Below are 19,986 nucleotides of genomic sequence, written 5' to 3'. Positions count from 1 at the left end.
TATAGGCAGAACTAGAAGATTTAAGTCATATTTTTTAATCTTAATTTGCTGACGAAGGCACAGTTGGCTAGATTCATATAATCTCTTAAGACAAGATAACCAAGTAATCATCTTTGCAGAATATGAATGAATTCAATCGAAATATTGTGAATGTGAATATTCACATTTATACCTTACCATATCTCCTGATTGAAGTTACAACTGCATTGAAAAAAATGACTTGCAACAGGTGTCACATTAACAACCATTGTAGCATCCCCTATAATCACATGATCAAAATTGGGGCATTTGGCAACAGACATGTATGTATTTATGGCAGTGGCAGCTTTCCCAAGGTCATGTGATCCCCATTTCTGACCTTCCTAGTTGGCTTCTGACAAAGTCAATTGTGGAAGCTGGATTCACTTAATGATTGCATGATTCACTTAACAACTGCAGTGATTTGCTTGATAACCACAACAAAAGGGATTATAATATTCGGCAGGACTTACTTAACAACTATTAAGTTGGAACTTCTGGTTCCAGCTATAGTTGTAAGTCAACGATAACCTGTAGTTATGCCGAATTATCACAGGACTGATGCCTTATAAAATCAGCCACAATTTAAAGAGTTCATTCACAAATCTACAGTATATAAACTACAAGAGATAACCTTATATCTTTGAATAATGTCTGATACCAGATGAGGCAGAATCTTAAAACTAGTAAACATCCATGTGAATCTTATAGGTGATTCCATTGTTGACTTGTAAGATGAGCAGTCTCAAACTAGGGGGAATCCACCCTCAAGCAAACTGATTAACATTCCTTAAGAATTTTAATTCTGTCACTTATCATAATTTGAATTGAGATAACAGATTTTTATTCCTTAAAGTGTAAATTGATTTAATAACGATAAGCTACCTCTAGTCAAAATCTTATGTAGACCAATATCACTGGTCTATATTATACTTGGTGATAGACTGATTCTATTCTCCATAATTCTGGATAGATCCTTTGTTTTGGAGTTCTCTTTGATGATCCCTGTTGCAATTAATTATATGCAAATAGGAGTTTTAATTGATCACACTTGTCTCTATTCCTTTTATTTTATTCTTGTGATGCCCTCATTTTCTTTCTCTTTCCTATCCTTCTTTCCTCTACTCCTTGCATGCATGTGTATATTTGGTATCTGAAGGGGGTCTACATGTTTCAGAGGAGGTAGATTCTGTGCACAAGAACTTCTGTAAGCATTGGGCAATATATGACTTAGTTTGAACAAAAAATGAAGGACACAGGAATGGCTGGTTGGTAATCTTCCAGATGTTATTGAACAGGAGAACTTAGAAAGCCATACTGTATGTTGGCAACTTTGGTTTATGTTTTTTTTTTTCAAAGTGCTGTAAGTCTCTTGGTCATTTACAGCTACAGACCCTATTTTGTTATGAGACTGTTTCTTCATATTGCTTCATTCTGTGATGATCCCTTTCATCAGGGGCCATATTCAGTGATAAGGTCTGAAGTTAGACTTTATAAATGAAAGTCTCAGAGTAATGGGAGGATCTTCTTCTTAGAGTCCCCTGGAAAGCTGCACTGAGTGTGAGTAGACTTACACTTCAAACTGTGCCATGCAGTAGAGCAAGGAGGGAAATTGGGAAATTCTCTTGCACCTGAGAACTTTTCAGATTTAGACTTAACAAGCAACAGGATTCTAGTCAAGATTAGTCCCTCTGGAAACATTGGTTCTGGCTGTAAATGAAATTCTATATTTTCCACCTTCCTGTTACAGCTTAGTGAAAATTGGAACATGACCTAAGTCTATTTCCATCCACATCAGCTTATCCTGCAATTCTGATGAGACAAAACTAAAAAAAAGGAGAAAAAAAATTAGTAAATAAACACTTAGGAGAAAAGCTGGAGATTATGTACAGTACATACAGTATATGAACGGCTGAATGTGCTTACTGAAAGCAGAATAACTTGATCATAGCCAGCAACTACAAAAAAAATTGAATTTATTTCAAAGGTTAAGTGTCCTGCCCTGAGCTGTCATCACCAACTTGTAAGGGCTCACCATATTTTACTCTGAGAATCTCCCTTCAACTGCAGTGTTAGCTGATACATAGTCAGCTGATACATGGTCGGAGGGCTATTCTACGGTGAAATCAACAAATCAACTTCCCAGAGCAGAAGGAAGAGAGTCACAGATCCTCTCTTTAATTCAAGATGGGATGGGTGATTAGCACAACTGAAACAAAAACACAACACAGCATCTTCATCTCAATTACTATTAACTTTTTTAAATAGTGGGAAGAAAAAGTGCTTCTTTGTTTAAAACTCATGTTGAAAATTAAAACAAAAAGGAAAACTATGCTTAGTTCAACAAAATAATTGGAGAAAAGACAATTATGAGGTTCTAAGTTAATCATCTTGGAATATTTGATAGGCTATCACAGTGGTTCTCAACCTGTGAGTCAGGACCCCATTTGGGGTCGAACGACCATTTCACGGGGGTCGCCAAACAATGCAGTCCGCCATTTTTTCCCCCTTTTCCTTAGCTGTGCTACTCCCTTTTATTCTATTGGCTTTTGAAAGGCAATAGAATAGACTCTTTTGAATAGAGTCTAATTCTATTGGCTTTGAAAAGCCAATAGGAATTGTCCACGCTGTCTCTGCCCTGCTGAGCCTGCCAAAAGTCCCATTCTGCAAACAGTGCTGCAAGTTGTCTGCAGCGAAGGTGAGCTGTCTAGAAGTTTCCACCCCTCCCTGCTGAGCAACTACTAAAAATGTAAGTAAAAGAGAGCCAGGGGTGGGAGGTGGGAGGCCGGCAGGCGCAGGGAGGGTTGCTGGCACGCGTGGGGCCTGGCGGGTGCCTTATCTCCCTTGGGCTGGGCCAGCTGGTGGCCCAGCCGGTGGTCGCCCTGCGCCGTCTGTGCCCCTTGCCAGTTACGCCCCGGCCGGCGCAGGGGGCAGCACCACGCATGCACGGTGCTCCCGGGCAGGGAAAGTCCTTGACTTATGACCGGTTGGGTAGTCCTTGACTTATGACCAGTTGAGTAGTCCTCAACTTACAACCGGTTGGGGGTCACAGCATTAAAAAGGTTGAGAACCACTGGGCTATCAAGACAAGAATGGAAAATATTTCTGCAGTTTCAGAAAGTACAATCCAATGCAATTGTCTCAAAATATATAAAAAAAATCAGACTAAACATTAGGGGGGAATTTAGCTGTTTGAGAGGGAACAGACTGCCTGGAAAGTGGTTGAACACCATTCCATGAATCTTTAATGAAAAGGTTGGCCACCTCATTGAATATATAATTAATCGATCTTTATTGGGGTGGACAACCTTTGCATGTCTTTTGCATGATCTTTGAATTCTCTTCTAAATATCTTATGCTAAATGTATTTATTTGTGACATTTTTAGATTGCCTAGCAACAGCAGTATTGTGAACAATGTACACAAAGAACCAAACATATAAAACCACAATATAATTATAATGAATGCATGAAACAAAACTGGCAGGGTAAAGTAAAAACAATGCAGTGTATAATAAAATAAACTGAAATATTAAAACATTGTAAAATCTCTAAAATCTGAAAGTTCTTAAAATGCCATGTGTGCATATGCCTATAAAGCAGTTTTCCTTCATCATTGAGAATATAATAAAGTAAACAGATGTTCAGAGATGGTCTATGAATATGGGGATAGATAAACTTTCAGGTACATTGTCCCTAACATTTACTGTTCTAACTTAGTGATTTAATGGACTAAGAGAAGAGAAATTAATATTTTTCTTTATATATTTCAAGATCATATTACTTTATTTCTTACCCAAAGTCATAATGTTTATCACTACACTGGAAACTATCACTCTGAATTCAAAATCCTCAGTTTTTTAAAAAAAGTGTTCATTCTCATCTTTAATCTAACTCTCTAATGACATAATGGAAAGACTGATCAATATGAATCCAAATGGATAAGATTTAATGGGTTTTTCAAAAGGTTATTCAGTTTTTCATATAAATTAGAATACACATGGCTGTTTCATTGTTTTTGTCTTTTTCTATCTTTGTACATAGAAATATTTGCTTTGTAACTTGTAGTTATTTTTCTAATTTTTCTTTTTTTAATTATAGTATCAAAATATTAGTCTTCTTTTATAAGACTGATTATGTTGGCAGTCAACATAGATAGCAAAGATTTTCCTTTTTGTTTCTTCTTCTGAGAATACTTTAATTGCTTTCAGGATTTCTTTTCAATATTGAGGCAAAATAGCAGACTTATTATTGGTGTCCACAGCGTGTAGTAAAAAAAATAAAGAAGGAACCCATGATAATGGTGAGATCAAAGCTATGTCTGTTTTTTTTATGTGCATTAAACGCATAATGCTCATAAAAAGAGGGTGAGCTTTGATTGCATCATTGTGACTGCCATCTTTACTTTTTCTGATAATACCCTGAAGACAATCCTGCAGTTTGCATAGCTTTCCCTCACTCTTGGCTGACTTCTTCTGTGAAAGAGTTTTCTTATAAAGTCTTCCCTTGGGATTTAATTGAAAGAAAAAAGAATCCAAGATAGCACATTCATACCTATCCTTTGGTCATCCTGTTAGCTAAGAAAAATAGAAAACAGCTTCATCTCATTACAAAAATTATCCTGAAAGTATTCTTGGCTTTGAAAAAGTTCTGAAAGCATTTTTCCCCATTAAGCTCAATAAGAATGATGGGAAAAAAAGAAAGAAATGTTGTTTTGTACCAATGTGACATATAGCACAATTACACCAGCATAGTAGTGTATCAAGCTATCAGAAGGGACCAGAAGAAAATGTAGAAAGCACATCAGTTAATTCAGATGCCAATGAATGCTGTCTACTTACTTGAGCAACTGACCCCAAAGCTTGTGCTGATCGGTTCTGCTGAACTACACTATGCAGCATCCATATCCATTAAGACTGGAAAAACCTTTTGGTTTGTAATGACAAAATTTATGAATCAACAAAAATGGGATGAGTGTTTTTGAGAGTTTTTTCGAAAGCATATATTTTTTTTTAAAAAAAAACTTCTTGTAATATTTCTGGGTGCGTTCAGGAAAACAGTAGAAGCAGCAGGAACCCCTTCCTGTAAACATCCCTTTCATTCTTCTAAGAAAAAAAGGCTGAAACTGTGATATATGGAGAGACAGATGAACTTGAGCCTCTGTTGCTTTAAACAGGAGGAAGACGGCAATGCACCCTAATAAAGCAGGAAAAGAAACACCCTCCCCCTCCGGAATTACCCTAATGACAATTGTTATGCTGGAAGAAAGCCTTTCCCAGCAAGGCCTGGGGGTCTCTGCAAGTGGGGAAGAGCGTGGGGGGGGGGGGGGGAGATTACCAAAGGAAGTCCTGATCAATGCAAACAGAACCTTTCTCCACAAAGGTCTGAGTTTATTTTACAGGGCACTTGCCCACCCAGAAGAACACACAAACACAATCAAATCAAGATCTTAGTTCTGTCTCTGACCTTCTTCCCTTGCAAGTTGTGGAGGGAGGAGAGTCACTTTATAACACAAACATGAGAAAATTCCGCTATCTCAAGATTGCTAAAGGATCTTAAAAGTGTCTAAAGGATGGTTAAAGTGACCTCAACTTGATCTTTTGGGCCAAATGTTATTGGGAAAATGCTTGGTTCCTTCTGTTTGGATATATTTTCTACCCCAAATCCCACACTTCCACCATACTAATCCTGCTCCTCTACTTCTTGTGTGGGAGAGGAAGGAAATGACTTTTTAAAAAAACAACAACAGGGAACACAGTCTTAGAGGCAGTATTAGGCACTGAATGGAAAATAATTGGGGAGAAAACTAAAGCAAAAAGGAAGTGATCTTGTATCCATCACATCCTTAAAAAAATGCTGAGGAGGAACCCCCAGCTCAGTTAATTAAACCTGCATTTGCACTAAATAGAATTAGTTTTAGTCCCTCCAAACTCAAGATCTTTGGGAATGAATCCAATAATTTCATGTGAATTACTACGAAGTTCATCGTTTGCTCCTTGGGGCTAGAAGACATGAAATTTGAGAAAGGTAGCAGAAGAATGGGGTTTTTCTAGCAATTCCATATTTGGTTTTTTGTTTTTCTTTTAAACTCCAACAGTTACGGGGATGAAGGAGGCTGGAAAAGGGTCAAAAGGAGTAGTGTGGATAAGATCTCGATTCAAATGAAGGATCACTCATCCTGATCATGCCCTTGGAGGTTTTTTTTATTATTGTTTTTCTTTTTTATTAAAAAGTTAAAAAGTCAGGAATTTATTGCCTCCCTCTGTGATAGAAGGGGCACTATACAAAAAAGTCACGATCTTTTAATTGATCAATGACTGTCATGATAGAATTTGCTTCTCAGTAAGACTGGAATAAAGATATCAACTTTCTTTTAACAACCAGTAGTGGTTGTTTGCTTTAGTTTTAATTTGGAAAATACCAAATGCATCAGTGAAGGAAGATTTTATACCAGCAACACTGACATTGACTTCCCTACAACAAGGGATTTTTATTTATAGAATAACAGAGTTGGAAGGGACCTTGGATGTCTTCCAGGCCAACCGCCTGCTCAAGCAGAAGACCCTTTACCATTTCAGACGAATTGTTGCCTAATTTCTTCTTAAAAATCTCCACAGATTAATTGTTCTGTCAGAAATTTTCTCCTTAGTTCTAGGTTAGTTATCTCTTTGATTACTTTCCATCCATTGCTTCTTGTCTTGCCTTCAGATGCTTTGGAGAATAGGCTGGTTTCCCTGTTTTGTGACAGCCCCTAAATATTGGAACACTGCTGTCATGTCACCCCTAGTCCTTCTAATTGAGATTTTAGAAGGGTATATGATAAGTATTTTAGAAAATATTTTAAAATGTTCAGCTGATAATTAAACTAGAGTAGGAAAAAATCTGTAAAACAGATTTTGGGAAAACAAAGGGAGAATCGCTAAAGTGGAATGAGGGTTGATAGTAGAGATCTGATGCAAGGCAACTTGCACTGGGCATCAAAATGCAAAACATCATACAGAATTGAATGTGATTGAACAACAATTCAGACAGAATGAATATGAAAAAATCCCTTTTTAAATAACCTGGAGCATCTACTATCTAAGATTGAATTCTCAAATGGGAGGGGAGCGTCTTCACCACTTGGATATGCCACTCAGAAAGAATGGATATGAGTTCCAAATTAATTTAAATCATTTTTAATTGATTAAGTTGATTAAGTTGAAGAAACATCTCTGTGGGATCGCAGTGTGTTTCTAGGTGCAATTCAAGGTGCTGGTTGTCACATTTAAAGCACTACGTGGCTTGGGACCTGGTTACCTTCTAATTTTCAAGTCCATCAAATACTATCCAGCAGATCCAATCACCCCAAAAGTGTTGACTTGCAGAAATTAAAAGGTAGACCATTCCTGCTGTAGCCCTGCCTTATGGGCTTTTCTCTCCTCTGAGATTAGAATGGCCCCCAATCCTGCTGGTGTTTTGTAAGGCTTTAAAAGCTTGGCTGTGCATTTGAACCTGGGCTTTGAAGGTGTTAAGAGCTCCTTTCTTGACTTCATTGCTCGTTGGTTAAGTATCTCGGCTGCTTTATATATTTTTTTGATTTTTTAAAATTATTTTTAATTAACTGCTTCATAATTTTAGAATTGTAAGCTGCCCAGAGTACTTGGCTCATATGGGCAGCTGTAGAAATGGAATAAATAAATACTGTGTTTCCCTGAAAATAAGACCCAAACAGAAAATAAATCCTACCATGATTTTTAAGAGTGAGCCTACCCCAAAATAAGCCCCAGCATTGTGGTTGCCCTGGGAGGGGGTGCATGGCCAGCTCAACATTCATATTGGGCAAGAGCCTGGGGGGTTGGGGCATCCAAGGGTCTTTGACGGTGGGAGGTGGGACCAGGGCAGACGCCAGGGCCTGATTCATTGGAGAAGCCTCACCAACCCTCTCAGGTCACGTGGAGCAGCTCTGGGTCTGGACTTGGGCGGGGCGAGAAATCCCAGCTGCATCTTGGGGATGGGGGCTCCCTGCCCTTCCTGTTCCCCATGGCCATCGAGGGTAGGGCAGCAGGTGGCAGGCTCATTGGAAGATGTGATTGGACAGTGGGAGCTGAGCATGCAGGGGCTGTGCACGTGGCACCACTCCCAGCCCACCACCTGCCTCGCCTTGTCCCACTAGCAGCAGGCACGGGAGGCACAGGAGTTGTCCCACTATCAGCAGTACTAGCAGCAGGCATAAATGAGGTAGAAGATACTGTTACTGCACCAAATCCATTTAGTGAATTTGGTTTCAGCTTTTACACCTTGACTAGAATATTAGTGGGTCTAATTCAGGGATTTCTCCCTTTTTCCTTCAACATGGCTCCAGCTCCCCACACTTCTTTCCATTTCTGTCTCAAAGCCTCAGCGATTCAGTTCTCTCCCTGCCTTCCCAGCATACAATCCTAACCCCACCCCCTTCATTCAACTACCGCCCATATTACCGTATTTCCACCAGCAAGGGGCAGGCTTTCTTTCTTGTCACTTCTTCTTCTTTGCGACTGTTTTCTTATGGAGGATCTACAAACATGGCTTCGAGGCAGCAGCAGGTTCGCTGCACTGCAAAGGTTGTGCTCATTTATTTTCTCAGCAGCAGAACATGCCCCACTCTGAAAGGAGAAGGGAGCGCCGCCTATTGGTTTTTTGGCTTATTGGAAGGTTCCATCCAGATCTCGGCCTGCTAAACCACACTTCGCTAAATTGGCCAGAACTTCAGCACACAGCGTACACCAGGCCGAAGAGGAATCCTCCTTTAAGCCAATCACCAAATCAGGTGGAGCTCTCCAATAAACCAAAAAAGCAACAGGTGGTGCTCTCTCTTCTCCTTTCAGAGTGGGGCTGTTCTGCTGGTGACAAAGAAAAGGAGCAAAACGTTTGCAGTGCAGCAAACCCACAGAGTTGAGGTGCAAAGCATGGCAATTGAAACTCACCCAGCTGCTGCCTCAAAGCCATGTTTGTAGACCTTCCTCAAGAAAATAACCCCAGAGAAGAACAAGCGATGAGAAAGAAAGCCTGCTCCTCATGGGTGGACATACAGTAAATGAGGAGGTGGTATTCGAAGGACGGGAATGGGGTTAAGATTGCATGCTGGGAAGGCGGGGAGAGAACTAAATCGCTGAGGCTTTGAAGCAGAAGGAGAAAGAAGCCGGGGAGCTTGGGCCGTGCTGAAAGAAAAGAGGAAACGATCCCTGAATTAGATGCTTTCTAGTCAAGGGACAGTATAAAAGCTGAAAACACATTCATGGTCACCTCAGACTAAATGGCTTTGGTGCGGTAACAGTATCTTCTACCACGTTTGTACCATGCAAAACTCCGTAGTTCCTGTGCCTCCCCCTCTGCCTGCTGCAGGTGCCGCTGCCATGGAGCGAGTCGAGGCAGATTGTGGGTTGGGAGTGTGCCATGCCATGGCCCGTGTGCTCGGTCCCCACCATCCAACTTCATCCTCCAGTGAGCGTGCTGCCCACCGCCCCACCCGCAAGGGCCCCATATTCGCCCCCTTATGCCTCCGCCTGCTGCTTGGAGGGCAAAAAAATAAGACACCCCCTGAAAATACGCCCTAATGGGTCTTTTGCAGTAAAAATAAATATAAGACCTGGGCTTATTTTGGGGAAAACATGGGTACATAAATATTTATATATTGGTCACCAGGATTTAAAAAAGATGTTGAGACTCTACAAACAATGCAGAGAAGAACAACAAAGATGATTAAGGGACTGTAGGCTAAAATATATCTAGAATGGTTGCAGGAATTGGATGTCTAATTTAATGAAGAGAAAGTATTTGTCAGAAAGTTTTATTAAATTGGGGGTTGTAGTATGCACTCAGTTCTAAGAACAATACACAAAGTACATAAACAAGTCTACAAAACCACTATAAACTAGAGCAGATTATAATGCCACCTCATAATCATGAGACTAATTACACAAGCTATAAAACTGAATTATCCTTCAATATTTCAATAGCCATAGCAAACCACATGCTAGATCTCCTAGCCATATGATCTCTGAATTTCCAGAGCAATCCAAACACAGAAGAGGAGGGCTGCAGCAAGGATATTTAGCAATAACATCTTTTAAAATGTTATGAATCTTAGCTAAGAAAAATCTGTGGGTCCTTTATTGAAACAATTAAACAAATCCTCCATTTACTCATTACTCTTTAGAAGCCATTTGCGATCTGAAAAGGCTCATACTGGATTAGCAGATGTTATTGTTTATTGTTCTTAGCAAAATAACTTTTTTTATACTAAGATGCAATCCTGCCCTTAGAAATTAAGAGGGAAATCTGACAAGGGTGTAAAGGGAATGATTTAGAGCCAGTGAAGTTAAGGGATGTCTGGAAAAAAGAAAAACCCTAGAAGATAAAACTGTTCCAAGGAAAGTAAGGAATTTTCCTTATAATGGGAAGGAATTTTTCTAGTTTGCTAATTTTAATAATTTTATGAAAAATCAGTGTTGGTACTTTGCTCATTAAGGTTGTTCAAAAAACCAAAAACAAAACCCAAGGCCACAGATTAACAATTGAATTTTTATTTGTAACTATAGAACAGGGGTGTCAAAATCGCAATGTCATGTGATGTGTTGTGACGTATCACTTTTTCCCATTGCCAGCAATGGGGTGGGCGCGGTTTTGGCATGATGCATCCAGCCTGTGGGCCAGCAGTTTGACACCTCTGCTAAACAAAGGTACTGTCATTTAGCCAGTCATATTTCTTATTCTCAAGTTGATCAGGTGATTGGAATCTCATTCATCACCAAAATGAAAAATGACTCAAGGCAGTTCATCTTTTCTACTGAAGGGAATGGGAAGCTGGCTTTGTGGGACATGAAAGTAGGGCTACAATAAATGATTCTAAAGTTACGTCAAAAAAATAGCACTGAAGAACGTTTGCTACTATGTTGTCTCAACAATTAAGCAATTGGTGCTTAAGATGTAATCAAAATGTAATCTTTAATGAAAAAAATACTTGTCAAGATTCCACATATCCAAATTATTATTCCTAGCAAGGAAGAAAATAGTCCATTTATTATTGAATATTTTTTTAATTTTGATTTGCTATATAATAAATACACTATACTACTTGAATAACAGATTACTCATGCATGTTAACATGTATAGTAGTGTGTAGGTATATGTTTATTAGTACATATTGAAAAGAGATATTTGGCAATAATAGGAACAAAAATCACAGCGCTTTTTTGCAATTAGGCTTTTATATATCCTTTATACAACTCAGGATATTAATATGCAATTTTAAATCCTGCTTTGACTAGTAGGTAAGCTTTAAGAATGGTATAACATCCAATAAATATATTTATCATTTATCACCAGCCATACTAAAAATCATTTTTGCTTCATTTTCAAAAAAGCTACATAGATAAAGAGTCAGATTTTTAGAGAAAAGCAGCAGAGATGTTATTCATCTAAGCATATTTAGTGCAAATATCAATCTATTTCCCAAACTGTGATATTCTAGTACAGGTCACAACCCTTTAGATAAGTTTCTGGCAGAAAACCTCCTGAAATGAGAACAATATAATAGTATTACCTGATATTTTATAGTTCTTTATGTTTCAGTGAGGCTTGGACATTGGGACTCCCAAAACAGGTTGTACCCTAAGGCAGTATAATTCAAATAAACTCTATGACTGAACAAGCATGAAACAAGTGAATACTATGATATTTAAGACAAACTTAATCTACTGTGCAGATGCTGCCATATAGCTCACTTCCTTATTCTTTCTGGCTGAATGAGTAGGCTTATGGATGCAAACTCACATTTTACCTATTCTACTATGGCCAAACAGGAATTAGTTTTAATACAAATTAATTCATTGGTTTTCTTTTTTTAAAAAAAAATTAACACTGAAAAAGTGTTCATTTACAATTTCTCAGTGATACCAGTGTATAGTCGCAAAAAAAAGTAAGTTTGTTTTTAGATACAGTCAGTTGCATATCCCACATTCATTCAAAATATTGGATGAATACAAAGTCTCTTCTTAATATCAGTTTAATGAAGGGGATCGATCTGAGGTCCAAAGCAGTTCTACATAGGGCCATTTTGTCTGCAAACAGCGCTTGATTGGGGTATCATCAGTTTGTAGCATGGGGTCTTCAAAGCCCATAATTACTGCTGTACCTTCCACATATGTGACCTGTCAAAATACAATTAATACATTTAATCCTATATAAACTGAAATGATAAATAAATCCAGTTGCAAATAAATGTTATCAGAAATAGCCATTTTACACATGTAAGATATCTCAAGAGCCAAAGCATTGCTACAATATATTTTTGGCAGTATAAAAAAAAGTTTATAACTCTTAGGTTTGTCCCTTATTAAGTGAGTTGTACTAATCAGAAACAAATGGCCGATCATCTACATCTTTCAAGTATGTGCCTTTGAATTTGATTAGCCCTAAGAATCAAAATGAATGCATCATCTCATATGGTAATGATATTACCTACTGTATACATGTAGATCATCTCATATGGCAATGGAAACTAATCAACGGTGTATACGTGGCCATTTTTGCAACCCTTGAAGTACCCAAGAACCACTACCAAACTGGTTTTTCCCACTGTTACCAATCAGAGCCCACGGGCCATCTCCACCCCCACCTTCCTATGTGCCCTGGGGGACTATCTATTGCAAAGTTGGCTAAAATCTACAGCTCTCTTTTTCTAAGGAAGTGGCATCCAGTAATATTACAAGACATTCTCATACCTTTTCATTACAGTTAGACTGCTTCAATCCATTGTAGTGGTATACAGCAAATGATTCTTGAAGCTTTGGGTCCTAAGAAACATAAGGCAATCAATCTCAGATCACACACTAATTGCATGCAGAATATTTCTTTCATTGTTTTGCATTTATACCCCCCCCCCCTTTTTTTTTTTTGCTTTTTACTACATATGTAATAATGGGAGCTGGTTTGGTTTAGTGGTACCAGGTTAGAAAACAGGAGACAGTGAGTTCCAGTCCTTCCTTAGTCAGAAAGCCAGCTGGGTGACATTGGGCTAAACACTCTCTCTAAGCCCAATTCATGTCACAGAGTTGTTATTGTGGAAAAAATAGATGGTGTGTTGGATATGTTTACCACTTTGAGTTATTTGTAAAAATAATAAAGGCAGGATACAAACAAGCAAACAAATAAATACAGGTAGTCCTTGACTTCAATCACCAGAATGTATATTATTAAGCAAGGTGTTTGTTAAGTGAATTCTGCTCAATTTTATGATCTTTTTTGCCATAGTTGTTAAGCAAATTACTGCGGTTGTTAAGTGGATCATGTGCTCATTTTGCAAATTCAGCTTCCCCAATTGACTTTGCTTATCAGAAGCCAGCTGGAAAGGTCACAAATGGCAGTCATGTGACCCTGGGACATCGCAACCATTGTAAATACCTGCTGACTGCCAAGTACCCAAATTGTGATCACATCACCGTGGGGATACTGTGTTGGCTGAAGGGAGAGAATCAGCTGTGAGTTACTCTTTTCAGTGTGGTTATAACTTTGAATGGTCACTAAATGAATGGTTGTAAGTCAAGGACCACCTGTAAATATACTTCCAATGATTTATAGTAAATTAAGATTGTAATACAATGACATTTTCTAGGAAGGAAAAAAGAAGACAACGACCAGCAGCAAAATGTGTGTACTCAGTGAAAGGGATGATGAGGAAACATTGTGAGACTTGAGAGAATAGGTCATGGCTGAAATCCAGGACTGTCTGGAAATTCATCAAAAGAGCTAAAGCATGACAATATCTCTGCATTAGCACTGGCTCTATTGATTTTAGGATTGAGATTTACTCAATATTTATTTACAAACGCTCCATCAGAGCAACATAGAAATATGGTATTATTACCTGTTCAGGGAAAAATTCTTGAAGAAAGGGACCTAGTAAGATGATTCCTAGTCCTTCTGGATCTAATTTTGTTTTCATGAGATTTACACTGTTAAGATGAAACACATAAAATATGGCACATTCATATTTTTGCATAACTAAATGCTTAACTTTTAAATGCCAAAAACAGTCAAATGGTTGCATTTAGAATCTGAATAGCAAATGCAAAGGAATGGCATTTTGTTGCCAAAATAAGGTTATTTATAAATTTATTTAAAATCAAAGCAACAGCAATAATAAAGACTCCACACCTTATTAGGTAAAGTTTTTTTTTTAAAAAAGAGATTGCTGTCTAACTCCTGGGATTATACCTGAGAAGACTATACAATTAGTGCAAGTATTTTGCAGCATTAATGCATTATCATCTTTCCAAATGTCTTGCAGAGGCCAGCCCTAATTTTATTATTTTGGAGGATGCAACAACAATACGCTCTAAACCGTAGCAGGATGGAGAAAATAAAATGGAATCTATCAATACAGTATAGAGTACATTCAAATTCCTTGAAAGAAACAGGTTTGTTTTAGATAAGTAATATTGTCCCATTTTATTTATCTATTTTCTCTCCCAATTTATATAGTTGCCCATTTCACTTTTACATGTCTTCAGACTGTTTACAGTAAAAAAGATTTAAAAACAAAAAAGTATGTAACAAAAATAAAAGCACAAAGCAATTAGGCATGATCTATCAACCATATAACCAGGAGCTCTAATCCATACCCAGGGCCTGAAGCTGGAGCACAATGCCATGTTTCCAAGACATTACAAAAAGCCAACAGGGACAGGGCCAATCTAAACTCATGAGGAATTTTGTCCCAAAGAACAGATGCCACAGCAGAAAAGGCTCTCCTTCTGGGACCTGCCAGCTGACATTCCCTAATTGTCAGTACCTGGAGCATGCTGATAGAACTGATAGAAATAATTGGGGAGAGGTCCTGTAATTAGTTCATCGAAAGCCACAAAGTGCTTTAAAATTGACCACCTCTAGAAACATACAGAAAGCTAATGCAGTTCATGAAGCAGTGGTGTTACATGCGATAAATGATGTTATATGTACTGTGTAACTAGCACATTTTGTACCACTGTGAACTTCTGAATATACTTCAAGGACAGCCTCACATAAAGCACATTGTGTAGTCCAATCTAGAGGTCATAAGGGCATAAGTAATCATGGGCAGGACCTCCTGATCCAGGAACAAGCACAACTGTTACTAACCCCGGATCTGTGCAAAAACCCTATTAGCCATAGCTTCCACCTGCTCTTTGAGCAGGAGCCATGAGTCCAGGGAGATCCCCAGATTGCACACCATCTTATCCAAAGCCAGGAGGCCCAATAACCCAGAGCCACTCAGTCTTGTTGGGTTGGGCAGAAGACTTTTGCCCTCATAGCCTCCATAACATCACTCATTACTTTTGGTGTAGAGATATAAGGTTGAATAGAATCAACATACTAAAGTTACCTCACCCAAAACTATTGGATTACCTCACCCAATGGCTTAATACATATGTTAAATAGGAAGAGTAAGTACCAAACTCTAAGCACTTCACAAAGGAAGGGCCATCAGCTGGATATCTTCCTCATCATCAACACTGACTCAAGAGGAAGCACCCAAGAGGAAGGAAGAGAATAGCACAATACTGTGCTTTTCACCCCCAACTTCTGGAGCCAGTCTAAAAAATACCATGATACTATCAACTGCCACTCAAAAATCAAGAAGAGCAAGGATGGACACATGAACCCTCCCATCCCACTCCCATCAGAGAACATCCAAGGTGTGAATGATGTCATCTCAATCACATATGTAGGGTTCAACCTGACTGAAAGGAGTCACTATAATCTGCTTCTTTCAGAGTCTTCCAAAGCTACAATGCAATCACCTTCTCTAGAGGTCTGCCAGTGAATTATGCAAATTTTTGCCAACAGTTGATTTGAGTAATTTAACTATTTCATGTATGTTTTGGACATGAACATTAGAAATAAATTCTTTCACATTTTATAATCAAGCAGCATGACTATCTCAATTAATTGTACAACTTACTAATCATCTAACCTAAATTATTCACAGCACATTTGCAGTATAAAATGGATGACTGATAAATAATTGTTCAGTTATTACATACAAGACAGCATTAAGCATTTCTTCAAAACACACATGTAATACAATGAAAATAGCCTGTTCAAACATCATTATAATTTGGGTTAAAATAAAAATAAAGCCACATTTCGGACCAAGTAGCTCCCTTATGAAGTGATATATTTCTGGTTTTATAGTTTCAGGCACATAGATAGAACCTATGCCTCTTTCCCTTTCTCTCTGTAGACTTCTGAATTCTATTCATGAATGTCTCTGGTGATAGGAAGCTTCATAATAATACATGGAAATTATCTGCAGAGGTCTCTTTATATGTGTGCCGGTATTTTAACTCCAAGAAAGGCCAAGGTGTTTTTGCAAAACTAAAATATGAAATGGACAGATTTCATTGACTTCTTCTGTTAATAGATACATACTATATTACAGAAGAAATTCACCTGGCATATCATAAAACCTTATCCCCACAAAATTACCACAGTGACTTGTTATCATAACCACAGGCAGTTTATACTTACTAATCAGGATCTGATACAAGATCCAGGGCCCTCATTACATCTTCTAGAAGAGCATCAGGTATGAAGCCATTATCTGAGAAAAAAGTACTTTAATTAACATTCCAGCATAATGTTTTTGTTGACTGATTAGCACTGATACTTTCTGAGTGGGAAAAAGTCAAAATTTATTGATATGTGGGTGTGAAAGGCAATCTCATTAGGGTGCTATCATGCAGTTCAGGAAATTTTCCATTTTTCTAATTTTATACTCTGGGCAGGGTAACTATGTCTATTACTATGTCACAATCATTGGCTTAATGATGATGAGCTTTTGAGCCTAAAAACCATAAATTGACATCTATGCATTCATAGATCCAGAGAATCAAGGACAGTTTAAGGCAGTGGAAGGATACGGAGTTGTACTGTGTCCTATAAAAGTGGAGAGCACCTAATTTGGGTACTTATTATGTGCCTCACCTCTGATCCCCCTGCTGCCCAAACACATTGCAATAGCAATTATGGATGTTTCTGCCTTCTTTCCTGACTGCATAAGACCAAACAAATTTATTTATTTATTTATTTATGAGACTTATATATCGCTTTAAGTGCAAGCACTCTCTAAGCGGTGTACACCAGTAAGCAATGTATATATATATATTTACATTGCCCCCAACAATCTGGGTCCTCATTTTACCTACCCCGGAAGGATGGAAGGCTGAGTCAACCTTGAGCCGGTGAGATTTGAACCACTGACCTGCTGAACACAGTCAGCTAAAGTGGCCTGCAGTACTGCACTCTAACTGCTGCGCCACAGATGAAAAGCAGGGCAGGGTGTATGATGGATAACAGCAGATGATAAGTGACTATTATTGAAGCTACACTGTCTTCCTGTTTATCTAGGTGTCCATGGTTTCAGACAAGGAGAGCTTTCCCGTTCTCAGCATCTCATAAGGAACAGGCTGAATGCCAGACATTCAGTAGAAGGCAGAAAAGAGATACAGAAGTGTCTCCATTCTCAAATGTGTTTGAATTTCTGCAGCCTTAGAAAAAAACACAAAAATAAAAAGTCCCATGTGTGTCTATGTACAAACATATAGGGATTTGGAAAGAAAAACAACAAAGTTTATGTGGATGAGAAATGTCAGTGTGCACATTTATTTATAGTATACGATGTACTATGCTCCTCTAGATGGGAACTTCAATCAGTTTGGCCCAATGTCTGAGAAAAGAGTCAGGTATTTAATGTCTAAATGTGCAAGGTGTATATGTGAGCAGATAATGAAACAAACAAAAATAAAGTTGTGAGTTTCAGAAAAATTGTGTTTGTTACTTAGAGTGTTCAGAGGTTTGCTAGCTTATCCAGAATGCCAAAATCAAATACTTTAACATTTATGAACAAAGAAGAAAAAGGACTGATCTTGTGTAAGGGTGATGTGGATACTGGCAGCAGAAAGGTGTTTGCAAAACTTTGCTAAACAACCAAAAAATCACTAAGCAGTGCCAGGAAAGGGCATAAATATCAATAGCAGTCCATCCTAGCTTTTCAGCATTTATATTTTCTTTTCTCAGGAAATGTTAAAGGTTACCTTGGCTGAGCTTGGCCAGGCTTTTGTTGAGGGATATGGAAGGTAGATGCAGTGCAGACAAAACATGCCATTCTTCCTAATCTACTTTCTCTCTTCCAAGCCAAGAGAGAGAGGAGGCAGAGGAGAAGGGGCATTATTTAATAGCATTAACAGCCATTTTGAGATATTTTATAATTGGACTTTCACAAAGCTTGTGACAAAACTTTTACATAGTCCTCTTGAGTAAGCTTAATAGTTTAAGTCAGACCACCTCATAGATAAGTAACAAATTAAAGCTCAGTAAACTGGAATAAATGGACACTGTGACATTACTTAGGTAAAAAAGATTATTAGGGCAACTAATGTTTCCTTGTTCTATTATTTATTCTAAAATGAGGCAATTGCTATAGCATAAAGGACAGGAACTCAGTAAAACAGTCTTTCAGAATTAAACCAGTAAATTTCTTCTAGATACTTCTTTAATAATTTAGTTCACATTCTGTAACTATGCAAGAATCTGTCTGCAATGTTAATCTATAGCTATGTGAGAAGAAGACAAACCTGGTGTTGCACTGGGCCGCAAATTCCATTCACTGGCCCTGATCTCAGTCCCACAGCAGCAATTACTCAACATAGGAAGTTGTATTTAAGAAGCAGGATAAATAGTAGCCAATAACACTATGGATATAACATTACAAAAATTCCAGACACTTTGTATTATCTGTGAGAGATAACTTTACTGATGTAATTTGTTGAATTTTCACTTCAACTAATGCATGTAGGAAGAAACTCAATGAGGCTTAACTTCCTGGTAGGCAACTGAAATTGCCTCTAGATTGCTTACCCTCAGGATCATATGTCTGAAAGACTCGCCTGGCCTGTTCTGAAGGAGCTTCAGGAGCAACAAGACCCAGATCCTAAAAAAAAAATACATAAAATTTAATTGAATCACAGTTGTAGCTATAAGGAAAATAAAAGAAACACAACTTTCTAGAACAGTGGTTCTCAACCTTTTTAATGCCACGACCCCCAATCAGTCGTAAGTCGAGGACTACTCAACCAGTCGTAAGTCGAGGACTACTCAACTGGTGCAGCACCGTTTGCAGAATGGGACTTTTGGTGGGCTCAGCAGGGCAGAGACAGCCTGGACAATTCCTATTGTCTTTTGAAAGCCAATAGAATTAGACTCTATTCAAGAGAGTCTATTCTATTGGCTTTCAAAAGCCAATAGAATAAAAGGGAGTAGCACAGCTAAGGAAAAGGGGGGGGAAAGGGCAGACTGCGTTGTTTGGTGACCCCCGTGAAATGGTCATTCGACCCCAAATGGGGTCCTGACCCACAGGTTGAGAACCACTGTTCTAGAAGAAACCACTAGAAAAAGTCTGACAAAACTGTATTTTTACTATAAAAAAATAGCATGAGGTCTTTACATAGACTATCTAGATTTAGATATTTAAAAGATAATTCATAATACCACATCAAACAGTGGTTAAAGAAGCTTTAAAAATAATTTTCCATAGCCTCCTACCTACACAAGCTTATGAACATACAAGTCCACAAAAAAAATTGTGAGCTGATGGAGAAAGGAAAGAAGTTCTGCCCTTCCTCTATGTTTTCAATGTTGCATACAAAAGGAATATTCCTTCCTGGGCCACCCCATTTGTTTCTATGTGATCACCTTCTCACTCCTTCTACTCATTTTACTGCTTCTCCTTCCTCATTCATCTAAACGCTATTCCATAAACTGTCTTACATGTGATCCCTTATAACCTATGGACTATTAGGAAAATGCTTGAACAGAACATTACTTTAATGAGATCTTGTAAGAAAACAATAGTTTGCCAACTTACCAACTAGGAAACATCACAAATGATAATGAATCTTACTTCACAAGA

General features: G+C 38.2%; 1 protein-coding gene across 3 annotated transcripts in view; it reads right to left on the bottom strand.

The window, feature by feature from the left end:
* Positions 1-11,049: 11,049 nt before the first annotated feature.
* Positions 11,050-19,986, bottom strand: part of MINDY3 (MINDY lysine 48 deubiquitinase 3) — a 31,772-nt gene continuing 22,835 nt past the window's right edge. For all 3 annotated transcript variants that reach the window (XM_039331537.1, XM_039331539.1, XM_039331540.1), the window contains exons 12-16: positions 18,936-19,008; positions 16,548-16,620; positions 13,903-13,990; positions 12,761-12,832; positions 11,050-12,187 (exon numbers count right to left, since the gene is read on the bottom strand). In XM_039331537.1, the coding sequence (XP_039187471.1) occupies positions 12,038-12,187; positions 12,761-12,832; positions 13,903-13,990; positions 16,548-16,620; positions 18,936-19,008 (456 nt within the window). In that variant the 3' untranslated portion in view covers positions 11,050-12,037. The remainder of the gene's footprint in view (positions 12,188-12,760; positions 12,833-13,902; positions 13,991-16,547; positions 16,621-18,935; positions 19,009-19,986) is intronic.

The sequence above is a fragment of the Crotalus tigris genome, unplaced genomic scaffold, assembly GCF_016545835.1.
Source record: "Crotalus tigris isolate CLP2741 ecotype Arizona unplaced genomic scaffold, ASM1654583v1 scf7180000024437.13266115, whole genome shotgun sequence".
NCBI lineage: Eukaryota > Metazoa > Chordata > Lepidosauria > Squamata > Viperidae > Crotalus > Crotalus tigris.
The sequence above is the reverse complement of the archived record's forward strand: the minus strand, read 5'-3'. Positions and strand labels throughout refer to the sequence as shown.